Source organism: Thunnus maccoyii, chromosome 17 (assembly GCF_910596095.1).
Source record: "Thunnus maccoyii chromosome 17, fThuMac1.1, whole genome shotgun sequence".
Classification (NCBI taxonomy): domain Eukaryota; kingdom Metazoa; phylum Chordata; class Actinopteri; order Scombriformes; family Scombridae; genus Thunnus; species Thunnus maccoyii.
This window is the reverse complement of record NC_056549.1, coordinates 10005779-10024922: the sequence shown is the minus strand read 5'-3', so window position 1 is coordinate 10024922 and position 19144 is coordinate 10005779. Positions and strand designations below refer to the sequence as shown.

At 40.0% G+C, this 19144-nt stretch overlaps 1 protein-coding gene across 1 annotated transcript; it reads right to left on the bottom strand.

Moving 5' to 3' along the window:
- Positions 1-452: 452 nt before the first annotated feature.
- Positions 453-18771, bottom strand: sptlc2b (serine palmitoyltransferase, long chain base subunit 2b). Its single transcript, XM_042391189.1, has 12 exons — positions 18533-18771; positions 15117-15311; positions 14669-14823; positions 13641-13789; positions 12630-12754; positions 10990-11083; positions 10346-10451; positions 8961-9180; positions 7592-7718; positions 4693-4828; positions 4239-4368; positions 453-3067 (listed from the first exon to the last, which is right to left on the bottom strand). The coding sequence occupies exons 1-12, from the start codon at positions 18749-18751 to the stop codon at positions 2954-2956; spliced, it is 1770 nt and encodes a 589-aa protein (XP_042247123.1). The 5' UTR covers positions 18752-18771; the 3' UTR covers positions 453-2953.
- Between the last annotated feature and the right edge of the window lie 373 nt (positions 18772-19144).

Below are 19144 nucleotides of genomic sequence, written 5' to 3'. Positions count from 1 at the left end.
CACTGGGGTTCTTGTGAAGGTACAAGGTTTAGGTTCATTATAGCCAACAGTGGTCTAGGATATGAAGTGGATTTTTACAAACTTGGGCACATTTAATCTGATACTCAAGCTTAAATACTCACTTTTAAAGTGAAATATTTTGACACTGCCGTGCAAGGTTATTTCCCTTGTTCCTACAACAATCTCCTAAATCACATATCATTTCTTTAGGCGTGTTTTGCCATTTTCTAAACTCTGGAAACAAGTAGTTATCTCACCCCACTTGCATACTGTCTCAGAAAAAATGCCACTTGCAGACTGTAGTGAATGGCTGGTGTGGAATGCTGTGTAATGGCAGGATGTCAGTGACTTATCAGTCAAACAGGCTTTATAATATGTTTGTCATGAACTTTTAAGTTGTGACTACAGTCTGTCTGCGCCTGCTGTAAATACACACAAACCCAATCCAGAACTTGATACAAATAAAGGGATTTAATCTTTGCAGCACTGTTACCAACAGCAATGTCAACAAACATCATGGCTTTTCAAACTCCTCTAAGTGGTTTATCTTCAACCCAAACACAATTCCAAGGGCAAAAGCAGCTGATAAGGAAGTTTCAAATGGTCACTGCAGGTCAGGTCACAGGTATTTGCTGTGGGTAGACTGGAAACTGTCACATTACATCAAAGAGCTCCAAGCGACTACAGTATATCTGTATTTTAATTCCACGGTGTCAGTGGGGGAAACCTGGCTGAGAGAAACAGTCGTGTTGCTGTTTGCAATTACATTTTTTGCCTCCATAGACAGAAATGTAGAGACTTCACATACTGCACGGTTGTGCAGACAGCTTGAGAGGAAACTCTGACGGAGAGAAAATTCTTTATATCGTAGCACATTTCCGAAGAGTGCAATTCCAGATTATAGTCATGTTTCACCTTTGTATAGAATATTTATTGAAGCAAATGCATCACTGAGTTGTTATTCAAGACATTTTCTGTGAAAAACAACAATATTGGAATGACTCACTCAAAGACAACAATGATTAATTTCTAATGGATGTACAGTTTAAAAAAAAAAAAAAAAAAGACCCCAAAAAGTTGTGCTGTGCAAAAAAACATCAACAAAAGCATCTCTAAACCTGTGTTGAGTTTAATCACTTTGATGAACATTTATAGGAATGGTCACATTGCCAGATGATGGCCAGTTTTCTCACTGGCTATACTGGTGCAGCCTCCGATTCACATCAATAAAGTGATAGAACATAAAAACACACAAGCAGACATGAGCGGGATGTTTAACGGCGGCATGTATGCTATGTTTTGGGGTGACTTCACACGGAAAAGACAGACAGACAGACAGACAGACAGACAGACAGACAGACAGACAGACAGACAGACAAAAAAAAAAAAAAAAACAGTCAAACAAAACGAAGACTTGACAGTGAAAGCGAGTTGATTTGGAATGCCATCCCAGAAGATGATACAGTACGGGACAGAAAACACTTGACACTTGAAGCATATGCAAACACAGATCTCGCAAATTTCAGTGACTACGTCATCTGTGCATTCACAATGCCTGTCAGTAGTGCTGCACTGAAGTAAGACGCAAGTAGTCAATTAAAACACACACACGCACGCACGCGCACACACACACACACACACACACGCACCTTCCATTGGGACACATCTGGAGCTGCCTTTCAGATAACGGTTACATTTCTCACAAAAATAGATAGCTGAAAAGTTGAGAGACATTTTTTTTTTTTAAATAAATAAAGCTGTCTGTACATCAGATAAGCGTGGGAGCAGCATCGTCATACATACAGATCTAATTTACAGTGTGTCGCCGTGCTCAGAGATCGTGTCAACACTGATGCACAAGAAAGCACTTGAGTGAGAATGATGGAGAGAGAAAAAAAAAAAAAAAAAAAAAATCACACATGTAGCTCATTAGCTTATAGAAATGTTAAAGACACTGGGCTCAAGTTTTTGAGTGCAGGTGTAAACAGTAAATAAGGCTGAAAAATATTTATAGAAAATAAGTTGTAAAAAATATTCCTTAGTCTTGCTCCCTGGGATTCTTTCCCTGTTAATTTTTTTTTTTTTTTTTTTTGGAACATCTGCTTTGCATTTTAAGAGAAAGGTAGAAAATATATCTATACATATACAGTATATCCTTTGGTTAGGGAAAGAACCCAATATTCTATACGCTCCATATTCAAGTAAAAGTGATTAGGAAAAAAGCCGTCAGATAAATACATATGGACAACACATGCTTATGTTACTCCTGTGAAATATTGTATCTCTCTTTGAGGTTTGGGATGCTACCCTAAGGCAGCACTACCAAGTTCGTGATAAATAATATTTACATATATCATTTTTTTTTCCTCTTGTGTACATCATAGCAACTGCTCTGATCAGATTTCTGACTTTTTTATAGGTTTTTTTTTCTTCCCAAGTGCACAAGTAGTAACTCTTGGGGGAAAAAAAAAAAAAAAAAAAAAAAATCAGTCCACTTTGCTCTAGGTTGTTTGAATTACAAAGAAACTCCATATTGTTGTTATTATTGCACAAATAAGATACACATTCAATTCAATGTGCACACAAGAATAAGACTCGACGTTAGACCGATGCAGTCACAATAAGTTAGGACGAACGGAAATTCTCTCAACACGCTTCTGTGACAACAGACGAGGAAAGATGATGATGATGATGGGGGATTTTCGTCCTCCCCTGCTGTGGGTGAATCTCAAAAACAGGTCAGACCTCTTAAGACTTTGGTTCTGTTGAGTCCACTGGTGTTTGATATGAGATTAGATATGGAGAAGAGGGGGTGGAGGGTCTGGCTCAAAAGGAAAATGAGGGGGAAAATAAGGGTTATCAGGAAAAAAAAAAAAAGGATGTGGATGGAACTTGGGAGGAGGAAAACAGTGAGTTTTGGGGATAGATATGACAGGAAGGGGGATGATGTGGCTCAGTCCTGAAGCAGGCTCTCCTCGGACATCCACCCCAGCGAGGGAAGAGGCAGTTCGCGTCTGGAGTACTTCAGCTGCAGCAGGTCGCCCACTTCGCTGATGGCCTCCAATGCCTGGCAAAACAACAGGAAGAATGCCATCAATCCGAATCCAATAAGACATTATTCAAGTCAAACTTAATTAAGATAACCAGACAATAAAAAACCTTGCGGAATACACAAGTGACACAAAGAGGATTGGGTTTGTAGGTGAAATATGGAGTGATAAGCCTTAATCACACTTGGATTTCTACGCACTGAATATGACAGTGTGGTGAAGGAGAGTGGGCTCTGAAGCAAAAGGTGAACAGGAGGCTCGCTGCATAAACCACAACTGAACAGAAACTCCTCCACTTCTTTCCACAGTAGACTGTATCAGCATTGCAACACTGCAGGGGCACCTGGAAACAATTTACCTTCCTCCTGACCTTTTTTCTGATTCCATGGTTTGAGAAATAGCGAGGGCTGGGTTTTCCAAAGACGGAAAAAGCGGCTCCTCGAAGTGCTCTACAAAGGCAGGCTGATGCCCTTTAAATGGACTATTACAAACGGTGTTGACGTGCTCCTCAGCAAGATGAATGAAGTGTCTTTGGAGAGACAGAGCAGCTCAAATAAAAGTCTCTGTCTGAGCCACGCTGTAATACTTAGAGACAGCTTGGCCTTCCAAGTACTTTTATAATAAAGGAAATATTGAGAGCCCTTATTATTCAACAGGCTTACACACACACATACGTGGACAGACAAACACACACAAAAAAAAAAAACTGACAGCCAGCAGTGAGGCAGGCAGATATAGTCGATCAGCTGCTGAGAAAAGTCTACTGAGAGCACGGATACATGATCATCTGTGGATCCAAAGTTGTATATCACGCTGAGTATAAAATTAAAGACTTCAACAAATAAAGTCTGTTCTGTAACAACATCCTCTTAAATTGGATCCAGTGGTGAAGAAGACAGATTTTGAGTGTCTTTCTCATTACATCTTGGATGATAAGTAGATTGGAAGTTCAATAAAAACATCAAGCTCAGATCATCAGATTTTTTTAAAGAATATCTTGTTCATTTCCCCGAACACTGAAAGAAGTAATTTGGCAAATATGAGCATCATGTTACTAATGACAACAGCCCAGTGAATGCAACTGTGGTGCAAACTGCATTTTTATGATTTTTTGACTTAAGGATTATTGATATAAAAACCTCAATAATGATCAGACCAGACAGCGGTTGGACTTATTGGATGACTTACTGTGTCAAGCATCTCTCTGGTATGGGCAGCCGAGACGCAGAAACGAGCTCTCGACTCGATGATAGGTGTTGCTGGGAAGCCAACAACCACTGTGCCGATATTTCTCTTCAACATCTCCCGACCAAATGCCCTGAAATGCGATGGTAAGATTACTCATACAGCAAAACTTTGCAAGCCTGAAGATGGTTTGACCTCTCCGCCGTTACCACATCTTAGCCGGTGTTTGATGTGTGAAACTGAAATCATAAACAACTTTCCACACATTAAGTCAGATTCTATTTGTGAAAAGACTCAACAGTAAGAAAGCAGAGTCTTTTTAAGCGGAGCATAAGCCTTTGTCTTTCCAAAATAATTTCAGATTCTTCTTATTAAGTCTCTTAATGATGATGTTAACAGCAATGGACTTTTACTAAAATAAATGTGAAACAATGTGAAAAGGAAACGAATCACATACCCAATTTTGGCAGGCATGTAGAGCATCATGGGTACGACTGGCGAGTCATCGTTGCCGTAAATGATGAAGCCCATGTCACGGAGTTTCCTACGGAAGTAGGTGGTGTTCTCGGACAGCTGTCGGAGGCGATCTGCACCTGGAATGGGAACAGAAAGAGGGGTTTTTCACAAGGTGACTCAAAGCAAGCTTGGCTGGACAGCAGTTAAATTACCATGGTGACTTATGTTAAGACACATATTAAGACATTTTTCACAATTTTCTGACATTTTATGGACAAAATGATTAATCCGTTAATCAAGAAAATAATCACACACCCATGTTGCACCCACATGGGTGTTTTCAATGATATTGCCTGATTAAACCACAGGATTGTGTAAGCATTTACATAATGTGCTTGACTGACACCTTCCTCACTCTCCTGTTAGTCTATCATTCTCATTAGTACATTAAGCTTAGTGACCTCATGAAATTCCAGCCTGTGCAGAGGTGTAATCAGTCAGAATAAATGAAAACACCTTTAAGCTACAACACTATTTTTAGTGATTATTTATGCCTGTGAGCCTCATAAAAGTGAAACATCAGCTCTTGACCAGAGGCCAAGTGAAAAAAAACAGCACGTACTTCTGCAGAGCTTTTTCTCCACTCATGACTTGTGTATTCTTCTATTTAGCCTGCTTTTAAATTGCAGAACATGCACATCATCTGACAGCTAAAGCCCGAGATAGTCGAGTCTAGTCTACAGCACTTGCCTTTGAACACAAACAGGATTCTTTAAGTTTGAGGTCAAGGGGGCTGAAACTAAACAGGCATCAATCCTCACACGTCAGTCTGATACACACTGTGGATTCACTCTCTGAAGCCTCAGGGCAAGCCTCCAGAGATAGCATCTTACCCAAACAAATAACCGTGGGGTACAATGCGCCAATAGCAACACACATCTGCCTGACTGTGGTGAAAAACAGCGTATAAACACCACGGCTTCAAAGCACCCTGAGACACAACAAAATCCGACATTATATTCATCCAGACACTTTTTATGGCCAAAGATTCCAAAGTTATTCTTAGAAGTGAGTGATCAGCTGGCAAAAAACACAGTAGCATATGATTTTCAGACAGATCGCTTCTCAAATGGCTTTAGCATTCTTTTCATATTGAAGGAAAGTCCATTTTGATGCGGGCCTGTGCCGGGAACCATGAACAGCCGTCCTTAGCAACTTGAACGCAGCAACAAACTGTTAGCAGGCAGCTCGACTGTCACTTCAACTTCATGTCAGTGTCTGAATCTTCAAAGGCTTGGATTTCAAACAGTGACAGGACTGCAACCAATCAGACTGCCATTGTTAGTCTTCTACAAAGAAAACTTGTCAGGCTAGGATATGTTGCAAGGTCAGCCAGTCTGGCCCTCTCTTCTCAGGGAGATGATTTAGTGACAGAGTTGACGACGCTGTGGAAAGGCCAAACTATAAAGGCTGCTCCTGACCGCTGAACCAGATTCAGGTGTTTATTCCTGTACGTAATGTTGAAATGACTGAGGGGGTAAGGAAATCTGATCTATCGGCGTTTTAAAAGGAGACTGCATCAATCAAGCCCCATAAAGAGTTGAAGAGGCGCCGCCCTGCAAGAAAAACAAGTCTTAGTGACCTGTTTGTGTGTGTAGGAGATGAGTCCAGCAGAGTTTGATCTGCGCAGATCTCTGACCCTCAGCACCATGCTGCTTTGTACCCAGCGTGAAGGCAAAAGAGCACACATACAAGAAGAAACATACATCTGAAAGCCATAAAGGGGGAGTGTAGTAGAGTCAGCATACCGCCACTTCAAGAACTTCCATCAGACTGAGCTGAATCACAGAGAAGCAGGGAAACTCACCAGCCATCAGTTCTTAAAAAATGCACATACTGAAACATAAAAGACTGAGAAGACTCAATACTCTGTTGGTATAACCTCACGTTATCAGATTCTGTAGTGGGAAAAAAAACAAACATCACCTGCAATCTTTAAGCAGCTATTCAGCAAAAGAGATGCATAAAATGTCTCAAAATATCAGGTAGTAAACAGCATTTACCCCAAATAACACAGGTAACAACAGGAAAAGCCCACTGTCACTGCTGACATTTTAGAAAAACAAAGGTTCAAAAACTGACCTGACTATTACTAAATTCTTGCAAATGATATGGTGCGATTGTAAATGGATGAAGGGCATTGACCCATGTGGCATTTACATCATATCTAGAATTGGTTTCCACATGTCATATAGTTTGATAAGACAGTCAAACACACCTTTATTTACTGGTAAATAATTGCTAGTTGGCCATGATATCAGTAGGCAGGCACTTGGCTAAGAATGAAACATTTACAAGATAAACAAGCGCACTCAGTGTGAAAGAGTCAAAGTACAAAAGGTGGTAAAATTGATGAGTTGAAATAATAATAATAAAAAAAAAAGAATGCCACAGAAACTGCTCCAGTCCTCAGCTACAAATATCAGGTTTACAGATATCCATGGTTTTATGCTGCCATCTTGTGGTCACTGATGGAAGGTAACGTCAAATACCAAGACACAATAAATTCTCAAATCAGACTGAAAAAACATGAGTGGAAAAACTGGAAACACCAAGCACTAGCTTCAATTTGGCATGCTGTGCTAAGCAAAATATTCATTTTACACTTCCACTTGCTCTGTGTATCTTGCCCACCCAAAAGGTCTCAGCATACAATGTGGGTGCACCAGCAACAAAATGGTAACCATCATAAAAAGATAATCTCCGACAACTACCTGTCATAGAGAGCCACAACAAATTTTAATGAAAGCTGCTGAAAGTGTCCTCTCTACTCATTTCACAACCCTGCTGCCAATGCAAAGATGCACTTTAAGTGACTGGTGTCATTTTCTGGCACCTACCCAGTGTGGTCCCATCCTCTCCCATGATGATCTTCATAGAGGTGATTATTTGCTGGGCCACAGGTGAGGACATGGAGGTGGCGTACAGGGCGCTGTGAGAGTGGCGCCGCAGGTAGTCGATCAGCTCCTGACAGAGAAATTACATTAAAATTGTTTTTATTTGCACAAACACAATGATGCCAACAAAATACAGCCGCACAGTAGAAGATAGAATAGATTATAAAGAGGTGAGACGATTGTTGCGACGTAGCAAGCACTGTTGGATCAAATCACTAGGTATTAATACAGTTCTGACTGAGATACATTAGAAATAAATTACATTGAGGTCACTGTGATATAAACCCTGTCAGATAGTCCTCGTAGGAATATTTACAGATATTCCTATATTTACACATAGGAAATTACAATTCAGAAACTGTTTCACCAGTTTATAGTCATTCCTTGTGTATATTTCTGAAGATTGTTGTGTTGTTATTTAGTGCAAATACATTGACAGCCATTAAGCCAGAGTCAAATTCCTTCCATATGTAAACATACTTGGCCATTAAAGATGATTCTGAGTATTACACATGGCTTAAAATGATAAACAAATTGAATGTAGGAGAAAAAAAAAAAAAAAAATTTGCCTCTATTTTGTTTCAGTAAAAAACATCTTTTCATGATTGATGGATGGATAATGGTATCCAAATTATAGAAGTGTGTTATTAAGGTTATGGGTTACTGATGTTACATCATTTAAAATCATTCCTTATACAGGAGGAAATGTAACAGGATAAATAAGCGACTTTTGAAATATATTGAACTGAAATTTGAAGGTGCAGCAGAGAGGTTTCTTCATTTTCAAGGTAACAAATCCTCAGTCATTATGCCATCATCTGGGCACTTTCCAGTCCAATATTTTTCAAATTTAACAGCACAGTGAAAAATCTCTGTATGTTTCAAGCCAGTTATTTCTGTTTTGATGTATTGCTAAATATGTTGTTTCATCTTGTGTGAATAAGCTAGTTCCTTTGTCTGTTTTCCTTAAGCCAGGCCAACTGAAGTGGCACAAAATTACAGACTTGTTTGCAGCTCTACCCTGAGGGGAACTGGCAGCTTACACTTACACTCAATCAATTCCATTTCAGGAAAACAGGAAGCTAAATTTCCCATTGCCGGTAAATGGTGTTGACCATTACCATGACTGAATGACACACAACAGGCGGTGTCTTAACAATCAGGGATTAGCTAAGGTCCAAAAAGAGGAGGATGACTAAATGCTCCAGATATTTTAAGCATTAGGTTTCCAAATTTCCACGCCTCGAGAGAAGACGTCATTTTCTCTGTCTCAACTCACAGCTTGAGTTTTTGCCTTTGCGTATCCACTAACCTTTTTGCCTCCGATGTATCCACCGGCAGCACCGAAGCTCTTGGTGAACGTTCCCATCATGATGTCTATATCTTTGGGATCCAGGCCAAAGTAGTCCACCACTCCTTTGCCATTAGGCCCCAGGGCTCCGATACTGTGGGCTTCATCCAGGTAGAGGTACGCCTTGTAGCGCTTCTTCAGAGCAATGACCTCTGGCAGACGTACGATGGACCCCTCCATACTTCGGGATAAGAAAATGATGTAAAAATCAACAAATTTAGAAAGGTCCCACAACTCAATAGTGTCGCAGACATCATAGACTTAATAGATAAGGAGTTTCTCTGCATGTGATAGACTACCTGATAACTACAATCCAACTCTAACATAAGCAAGCTGTTGTAATCTGAGGGAACATGTGAGCAGTCGACCCTATAGACAACGGCCTAACCTTTGCTTAGATGTGCATGTGTGTGTGCGCGCTGTCTATTTTAGCTGTTGAAGCTTTGCTTTAGAAATCCTAGTGGAAATGAGACTCCATTAACATTGCATTAGTAAAGGACATTGATTAAGTCAGGCAGTTTCTCTGAGAACTTTATTGATCAACAGGATTGATTGCCTATATACTAAGTACACTCGAAAGAACAAGGAATACATTATGCTTAAATGAGAGCAGGCACACCTCTAAACTGCCATTATTTTTTATATTCAGACACCATAAAATCAGGCAGCGTTTTCATCAGAGGGAACTGAACTGGGAATTGTGAAATTGGTTTTCACATTTTGTCCCATGAGGAGATGCCTTTGTAGAGTATTTTTTATGCAAAGTCAGCAGGTGAGTGTAGCATTAACTCAAATTGATATAGAGAAATGTTCTTACATTGAACTCGAATCTGCTGAAATATTGTTTCAGTTATCTTGTAAAAGTGCTTCACTGTTTTACTGCAAATGGGTTTGCTGCTACAGTAAAGATGGGGCCATGTTCACATCATAAAAACAGCCTTGAGGACCTATGGCAGGCTTAGTAAATCAATACCTTTGCACTGTGACACCATAATGTCTTAAACCAGTAGCAGTTCTACAGGAAGAATTTAGAAAAATGCTTTACACTACTATCTATTTGAAAAGTGTTATTTTGCCCTTTTGCAAATGTACAAATAAAATGATTGCCAATCACTCTAAATTAAGATTAACCCAGAAAATTGTAGGTGTCAAGTAATTGGCAGTAAACAGTGTAATGTGATAGAGTAGTGTTATGAAAACACTCACTGTGAAATAACAGTAAAACAGAAATAAAACCCATTTAGCTTAATTTTTAACGAGTGGATTGTCTAGCTCATGCAATTTTCAAGCCTGTATGTTTGTATGAGTGTGCTGTACATGTGTGAGAGAATGATTATGATGTGTACCTGTAAATGCCCTCCACCACAATGAGAATTTTCTTCCAGGGCCGATGGGTTCTCGGCTGCCCGTGTACAATAGCATCTCTCAGCAGCTTCTCCAGGCTTTGCATGTCTACAATACAGAGGGGTGTTAGGTAAAACAAGCCGCAGCTTTAAGTTTATATTGAACAAATGGTACAAAGAGAGATTTTTTTGATCCGAAGTTTATCTAAGACTTAAGTAATAAAAGAGCATCCTTTAATTATTCGATCTGTATCAATAGTATATGATCACAACCCTTTGAAGCATTGAGAACTTTTCCTTGCCTGGTCCCTGCTTGTTTACTTTGAGTAGGATTATGATCATTTTTGTGACTGTGTGTGTGTGTGTCTGCCTTTTATTACATAACTGCGTGATTTAACAGGGTAAATATAAAAACAACTTGCATTAAGTGAAGTAACTTGCTGCAAAACACACCCATGTTAAATGTATTTAGTTTCATGTTGTGTAAAGCAGATTAAAGCTCACTCCTGTCTGACAGCGTTGAAAGATCCAATTTAGACACTCTAATCTTCCATGTTCTCTGGTTGCTGCATGCTTTGGTTGTGCCTTTGGTTACAATTCTCTCTGCCTGTTCTTAAATAAGATTGTAGTTACAGAAGGTCACCCACTGTTGTGTTTGAAGACCCGAATAGTTGAGCCAGACAGGCGGGCGCCCAGCACGAGAGATGCGTGATTCAGCTCGTCACTCAGGATAAGACAACCCTAAAACAAGAACAGAAAAAACAGATGTTCTTTTTAAACTAATGAGAGTGTATTTCTTTCTTTCTCTTTCTTTTCTTTTTTTTTTTTTTTTTAAACGTAAGGAGAAAAGCATTCCCTAATGAGACAAATACTATTGGGTGAAGAATATTCAAGTTAACAACCCTCTTTGGAGGGTTTGCTTGCAAAACTATAAAAAAAAACCAGGATTTCACATGCTGGCTTTTTTTGTAGTGTTGAGCAATGACTGTGCACGCCTTCTTTGAGGGATAATAGTATTTGCAAAGACTGAATTGTCTGGATCATACCTGGCTTATTCAAGTTTAGCAGCTGGTCACATGACCATTTATTTAAGACACTGTGACTAAGTACACCTATTGCCATGAATATATCACTTAATACAGTATTGTTTTCTATGATGATCAAAAAAAGGCACCCATAACATTGTGTGACATCTGTACAGACTGTGAAAACAATAAATTAAGACTTAGATTATTTAAAGCGATAACAAACTATTAATAACAAATAATACAGAATCACAACCAGGTTTCTCTCAATCTGAGTACAATCTTGCCTGTGTTATCAATAAAAGTTTCATATCCATATGCACTGATTGTATCCGGGCAACTTTAGTAAGTAGTGCGTGTCAGCCACTAACAAGTCTTATAATTCATATAACCTACATAATTATCTGGTAATCACACCTCTTTTGGCTCTGGTTAATGAAACAGTCTGAGATAAAATAGGTTTTAGGGCAAAGATATTTCCTGGATGGGAATTTGTTTTATTAAATCATAAATGCTGCTGACATGTTATCTAGTTTAGAAGGTCAGCACACCCAAACATTAGCACAGGTCAAACCGCATCCTCTGGTCAATGAATAAATGAGTTTATTACACAACACACAATTATGCCATCACATAAAAGGTGAGAGCTAGAAGAAAACTGACCAACTTAGTCCAGAATTTACGAGCCCTTGTGACAAGGGCGGTGACTCAAATCTGTCTTATTGTAAGTTTCAATTTCGTGTTCTGTCAATCTGCTTTTTTGGTTTTCACACATATGGTTTTCAGGAAACGTGTTCTCAACTCAAACAGGACACGCCTGTCAGTTCCAGTGTCTACTTCCTGTTCAAACACTATTCTAGAGACCTTGGCTATAGAAGTAAAGAGCAAGCAAGGACGCAAGTAAAGATTTGTGCGAGTCACTTGGGGTTAAAACAACAGCGGCAGGGATTTATCATATATCAAGCACCAACTCCTACACTCAAGAGTGTTTTGAAAGCTTCAGCCGGAAAATAGCGTGTTATGGGACAGTCTGAACTCTTCAAGCTTGGCTGTACAACTGAACATGTAGCTTGTTTTCATTTACGCAGGAAATAGTGTTTTATCTTAACAGTTCAATTGTTTATGGCACTTAACATTACAGTATGGGTACAAAGCTCATTGTGGCTATATAAACACTGAATTGTTTTAACTGATTAAATCAAGAGGGATATAATGTTCAGAGGAGAATGAAAAAAAACAAGGAAGTGAATGAAATTCCATACCTTCCCGGTGAGAGCAGGAATGTTCATGGAATTTGTTGCGAAACCCATGCCGAAAGCCATAGATGACTCAACGCCAAGGAACCTGGCAACCAACTGCTCCAGTTCCTCGTGGATGTCCAAGTTCCCTAGAAACAACAATAGTATATACGGCTTTTCATCAGTGTGCCGTTACGCATGTACAGACATGCTTCAGTCTAGAGCTGCGACGATAAGTCAACTGAAAGTCATATGTAGAAAACTTTGGATAATCACTTTATCGTTTTAGTCGTTTTTCAAACAAAAATTCCAAACATTTGCTTGTTCCAGCTTCTCAGATATGAGGATTTTCTGCTTGTTTGTATCATATATGTTAGTAAATTGATTTTTTGGGGGGGGTTTTGGTGTGTTGGTTGGATAAAACAAGCAATTGAAGGAAATCACTTTAGGCTCTGTGAAGTTGTGATAGGAATTTTTCCATTTCTTTTTGAATTTTCATAAGCAACATAATGAAATTGAGAAAATAGTGGGCATAAGTGTTAGTTGCCTCCCTATTTCAGTGCAACACTCATTTTGAAACACCTGCTATATGTTAGGTGATAACAGTGAGGTCATTTCACTCTTGTTAAGCTAAACCCACAAACACTCGCTATGAGTTACTTCGAGTTTGTTTTCCTCTTTTGCAAAAGATAAAAAGATTAAATGTGATAAATTAAACAGTGGCTGCCCAGGTCAAAAGGAGAATGTATCAAACTAGGCGCTGATCTGAAAAGGACTTGAACTTCAAAGCTTTCACAAAACATCACTATATTTCATACTCAGTCTTTTAGTCCTTCAAATCCACTTAAGCCTTGTATCCTGAAAGAGCACCAAACAAAAGAAGGAGCAGCTGTTAAAGTGCCTTCTGAGGTTTTCAGGAAGTCCGTTTGATTCATGGATTGAGAACTCATTTTTTTCTAATGAAAGCTCTCTCGGGGGATGATAAATCAAGAAAGCTTCTTAACAATCTGATTTTTTTTCCCCTTTTATCCTTACCCATCTCACAGCGAGTACTGCCCACTCCGACTCCATACTTCTGTGTGGCCTCAATGGCAGCATCGGCACAAGCCCCTGTGTTCTCCGCAAAGCCGAGGTAGTTGTATGAGCCCATATTGATGACGTCCCGCACAACTTTGCCTGTATGCCTGAGAGAGAGAGAGAGACAGTGAGAGTCAAAAACAGAGAATTGGTACGCTGGCTCTAGGTTAATAAGAAATAATTGCCTTCAACATGTAGGCCTTTCCGCCCTGGTTGCTTGGCAACCATTTCCTGCTCAATGTTGTCCTTTAATAGCCACAGTTATCAGGCACTGTGATGATATACTGTTTTATTGTCGCAAGGGAGTTCAGCTGTTAGACGTCAGCACAGACCACAAAAAAACAAAGTGCATATCACACATACCAACTAGATAAATATAGAAATATGACACAATGTGCACCGTTATCAGTACAGTTTGTCTGCACTCCCTCTGTGTGTTTTGTCTATGGACGTGTATATTACTCTATGTTTGGGCTTTTAAATGTCAGAAAACTCAAAGCTATTCTTGTGGATCAGTGGTCAGAAGTGCTCAGTTTCCTTTAGACAATAAGAAGGAATAAAATGACAGTAAAAGTATGGGACAATAAAATATATTCCATTTATTTCAATTTAGTTCTGTCTCAGTTGCATTCATGCTAGATTATATTCACAAACTTTTGTGACTGTTTGCTTAGGATTGCTTTTTTTGTCAAAGTTTTTCAATACTCTGCTTTAGTAATGCTGTATAGTGTTTCTGTTCAGTGCCATGTGACAGATAATAGTGTCATATCTTATATCTCTCTCCCTATCAGAAATACAAGGTCAATGACCATAAATGCAAATCAATGAACTTCCTGGTGAACTAACGATCAGAAGTGCACAAACACACACCTCTGAGGGATTAATAGCCTTCAATGACAGTGCCTTAATTCTAATATAACCCTGAGCAAGCTGCACATACAAGACACTGAACAACAAACACTCACAACCACAGGGCAGCGACTTACTCGAAGGTCCAGTTGTAGTCGTGGGAAACTCTCTCCACCAGGTCCATCTTGGCACCGGGGACGCTGCAGATGGGTCGGTTCCAGTTGTCTCGGATCCTCATGTACAAGTTCCTGGTGTAAAAGTTCTCAAAGTCCTGATATAGGGGGACAAAATCCTGCATAGGAAAAGAACAACGTCTATAAGGGCCCGCGGAGGAAATGGGAGCAATAGAGAGATGATAGTTCATTTCTATCAGCTATGTGGTAGGAGGGAAAGTTGATCACGGTTCTGTTCTAGGATCAGATATCCAAAATTAAAGTAAAGCCCTATCTTGCAATTTCTTTTCAAACAAAACTATTTCAAAGGACTGCGGAGGGCGTGAAGTGACTATGGCAATGGCTTAGCTTTCAGTTTATTTTTCCAACAGCTTTTGTATTCAAAAAGTTGAAATGTAAACACCACTCTTACCTTCTGCTCCTCCCTCTCCCGAGCCACGTGGCATTTCTCGATGTTCCAGTGGCGAAGGAAGTCTCGGAGGTAGCCAAAGATGGTGAGAATGCCGTAGCCCATGTAGGTGAGCACGGCCACCAGTAGAGGAGTCTCCTCAAACGATTCCACATAGGGCTTCTTGTACAGACTGGAGTTATATGGGACATTTTGGTTCTGTGGGACAAATAAAGTAAAAAAAGATGTTAGAATTTAAAGTCTCTTTAAAATTAACAGGTAACAGTTTGTAATATTGTGCTGTCGATGTGGCATACAGACAGAGAATATGGATTTTTTTTTTTCAGAATTACAAATCACAGTTCACTGCACTTTAAAAGTCTTCGTCAGAGTTTAACCAAATACCAAGTTTTAGAAACACTGCTAAGCCCAAGGCACAGATTTAAGATTTATGTTAAAAAAAGCCATTCCTAGAGCCAGCTATTTCTCCTCTAAAAAGGTAATGCTTTACCAACGCTTCAGGTCTGTTTACTCATTAAATCTGACACACCAGGCAGTCCAATAAATTGCAACAGAAAGCAGACCAGACCAATCCAGTATAAGCTGGGCACACACTAGACGACAGCTGGGCTGATTTGCTAAACTTGTGTTTTACTTGGAAAGAGAGTTAGGTAGGAACCTAATAAAGGCTACAATAAGCACATTTATTCATGAAACCCAACGACGCCTGTGTCCCCACAGACCAGTGAGCAATAAAATGGAAATCAACCCAGGGTTCTAATTCATTGAGTTTTATGAATAGCAATATTGATTTAGGATTATGGGACCATATAAACGTGGTCACACATTGGAGGAGCTCAACAAAACTCTATGCGAGCCCAGGTCTCTTTAAATGTTAAGCTGATAATCTATAGGCTATCAAAAACAACAACAACAAACAAAATACTAACATCATTTTTCACAGGACTGCAGACTGGCTGTCTACAAAACCAACACTAAACAAATGAGGGTGGTCACTCATTACAAACTGTAACCGGGAGCTTAGCAACCATACCTCATGTGACCAGTCATGCTTCTCCAAGAAATACCTCTGAGCCAGGGAACAGGAGAGCACTGCTGTGTGTGTGTGTGTGTGTGTGTTTGTGTGTGTTTAAAGCCAGTCAAACAGGTCCTTCCCTCTAAAGAGCCAGGAAAATACATTCAAAGCCCAGCAGTCCACACTGTCACTAAACTGAGACCTCTATGGAGCACAAAAACACATTCACATCCAATCACCGCTCAAAAGAGACTGTCGCATACTAATGTCAACCACAGCAGCTAAATCCAGTTCAGCTGACGTCATATTTGCTTAATTTTTCTACCTGGAGACAAACATGGACTGAAAAGAGGAAGGCCTGAGCCAGCGACTGTCCTGAGGCCAGCATCCGACCAACACATTTGGAGAAAATCTGCTCTTTCACACGCTTGCTCGGAAGCTGAACAGACAATGATCATGTAACAATGCAGACCCAACAAGAAAAGCTTGCACATGGTGTGCACGATGTTTTACATTAGGCCTAAAAGAGAGTAAACAACAGCGTAAATCCTCTCCCCGCTCATTGCCAATTCCATGCACAGCTCATCTTTACTGAGCCATTATTGACACTATGATCCCAGCTGAAAGCTGTTACTGAGATCGTTTACTCCTGCCTGCTCATAAAAATCCTGCTTCTAACCATTTTCCTATATCCTCCATATAGGAATTATGGTTGGTTCGATAAAGTGAGGTCAATTATTCAGCCGGGGACCTGACCTAGGAGGAAATGTATTACTGGTCTGTGACTGAGACCAAGGCTCACTGTAAAGTGGTTTAAATACTGTACTTGTCCTGTGGGGAGACACAGTTCACAGAGTTCATCCACTCTCTGATTTCTCCTGCATTCACAGGCCTATGTCCAGCTATTTCAGTTGCCTTGTCAAGAGCCAGCAGAACTGGCAGATATCGTGATGCCACTTTTTGAAATCAGAATCCCAGTATCAGAGTATTACTAAATACATTTTTCTAAATACACTGGCATATTAGTCAAGTTCATCCGCCTCCACTCAAGTTATACAACAATCATCCATGGAAAAATGTAAATGTTTAAATTAATTAGCGCTCTGAACACTTAATTTTAGTTTTAGGAAATTCAGTGCTAGCTATTCCCTGGTACAAACCAGTGTCAGCCTGGTATCTGATGCCATTATCTGTATTAATACAATCTGAAGCTCTCTCTCTTTACATCTGGCAGGATGAAGAAATTATGTGCATGAGGATCTAATTGGTATGACAACTACGGCATCTGGATCTAATTGTGTAAATCCACAATATGACTAAATCAGCAGCGCTGTCAAAAGTCTGGAATTTGTTTTGTTTTTTTTTTTACATGAAAAAGCTAGAGTATCTCTCTCAGTGTATACAACACAGTGTGTGTTTGTGATTTTAAGATTTTCCCGAATGATTCTGTATGAACCCAAACAACTGAAACAAAAAAAAACAAAGGCATGAATGTCAACCTCCACCACTACACACAGACACACACACACACACTCTCTTGTGTTTTCAGTTCTTTTCATTCCACCCTAGGAAGGACCACACCCTTCACAGCCTGGAGACATTCCTCTCCTGCTGAAGTGTCATGTGGAACCAGGCCCGCTCTTGCTCTCCTCTCTCTGGAGACGGACAGGCAGCTTCTGTGGTAAATAACACAACAGGGCCCTGGTCTTCTTCAGACTAGAGTCAGTGTAAACAGAGACCGGTCTACCTTCACCCCACACACACACTCTCTCACACACACACACACACATACATGAGCACAGAAACAACAGGGTGTAAGGTTACAAAAAAGCCACCACTACAATCCTCCCTGATCAGGTGGCATGCATCACTATACAAGAAGTTTGAAAGGTACAATTAAGTGCAGCTTTAATTCCAGCAAACTGCTGATAAGAGGCTAAAACTGCCTTTTAAAAATAGATTAAAATATGAATGATGATAAAGTATTTTTAAAAACCACGTGAGAGGATAAACTAAGAAGTAGAAGTTACATTCTGGGGAGTAATTAATAACAGCTAGCTAGAAATATGTTGCATTAGGACAGAACAAGGTACGCTTGGCATAGGCTCCTATAATTAGTTATTTAAGCCAAACTAATTATATTAACTAATTATATTAACGTTACACTGTTTAGTTGTGAGATGACGTGATGCTGCCGTCATCTGACACTTTCGCCTGCCTGTAAATAAAACGAATACAGCAGAGCAAGCAATTCGTGGCCGCACTATGAACACGACAAAAGACGAATAATGTGCAGCATGACATTGTTGTTTTAATTCAAACTAGTTCCGCTACTTCACGCCGAACATAGCGTCGCTTGTTTACGGCGCTCCCCCCGTTGAGCCGTTGACGGTTGGGGCCTTACCTTCTCCCGGGGGCGACGGTACTTGTGTGGCTGTTGAAACAGGCAGTGGTTCTTCACGATGCCATTTTTGCTCGATTTTTTACCACTCGAGGTCCGGTGACAGGCGTCTCCGTTTAGCAGCTTGTTCGCGGAGCTTTCCGTCATCTCTAACGACCAACTGTTACTGGATATTTCAGATTTCAGGCGGCCCAACTTGTGTAACGTTAATCGTGAAGTCATGTATGAGCTCAAGAAGAAGACAGATTATCCCCGCCCCCTCACTAATTTCATTGGCCAATGGTGTTGTCCCGTACAAAGATCGTCTATATACAGACAATTGATAACTCTCACAGACACACCTCTCACTAGTTAGCAAAAATAGTAGAGTGGCAGGGATAAACCATTAAATTGTGAGGTCATCCACTTGATATTAGGTGGGGTGAAATGTTGTAAGTTGTACAGTAAGTTTATTTAGTCACTGTTACTGAAATGAACATGACCTGCTCAATGAGTAACTACAGAGACACTCCCACTCCCCTGAAAAAAAGTGTTTTTCTTCTCGCTTCTTCTGTTGGACATTTTACTTTTATTGTGCAGAATGACAGAGTTTGACACTAGAAGGCTGTTTTCACC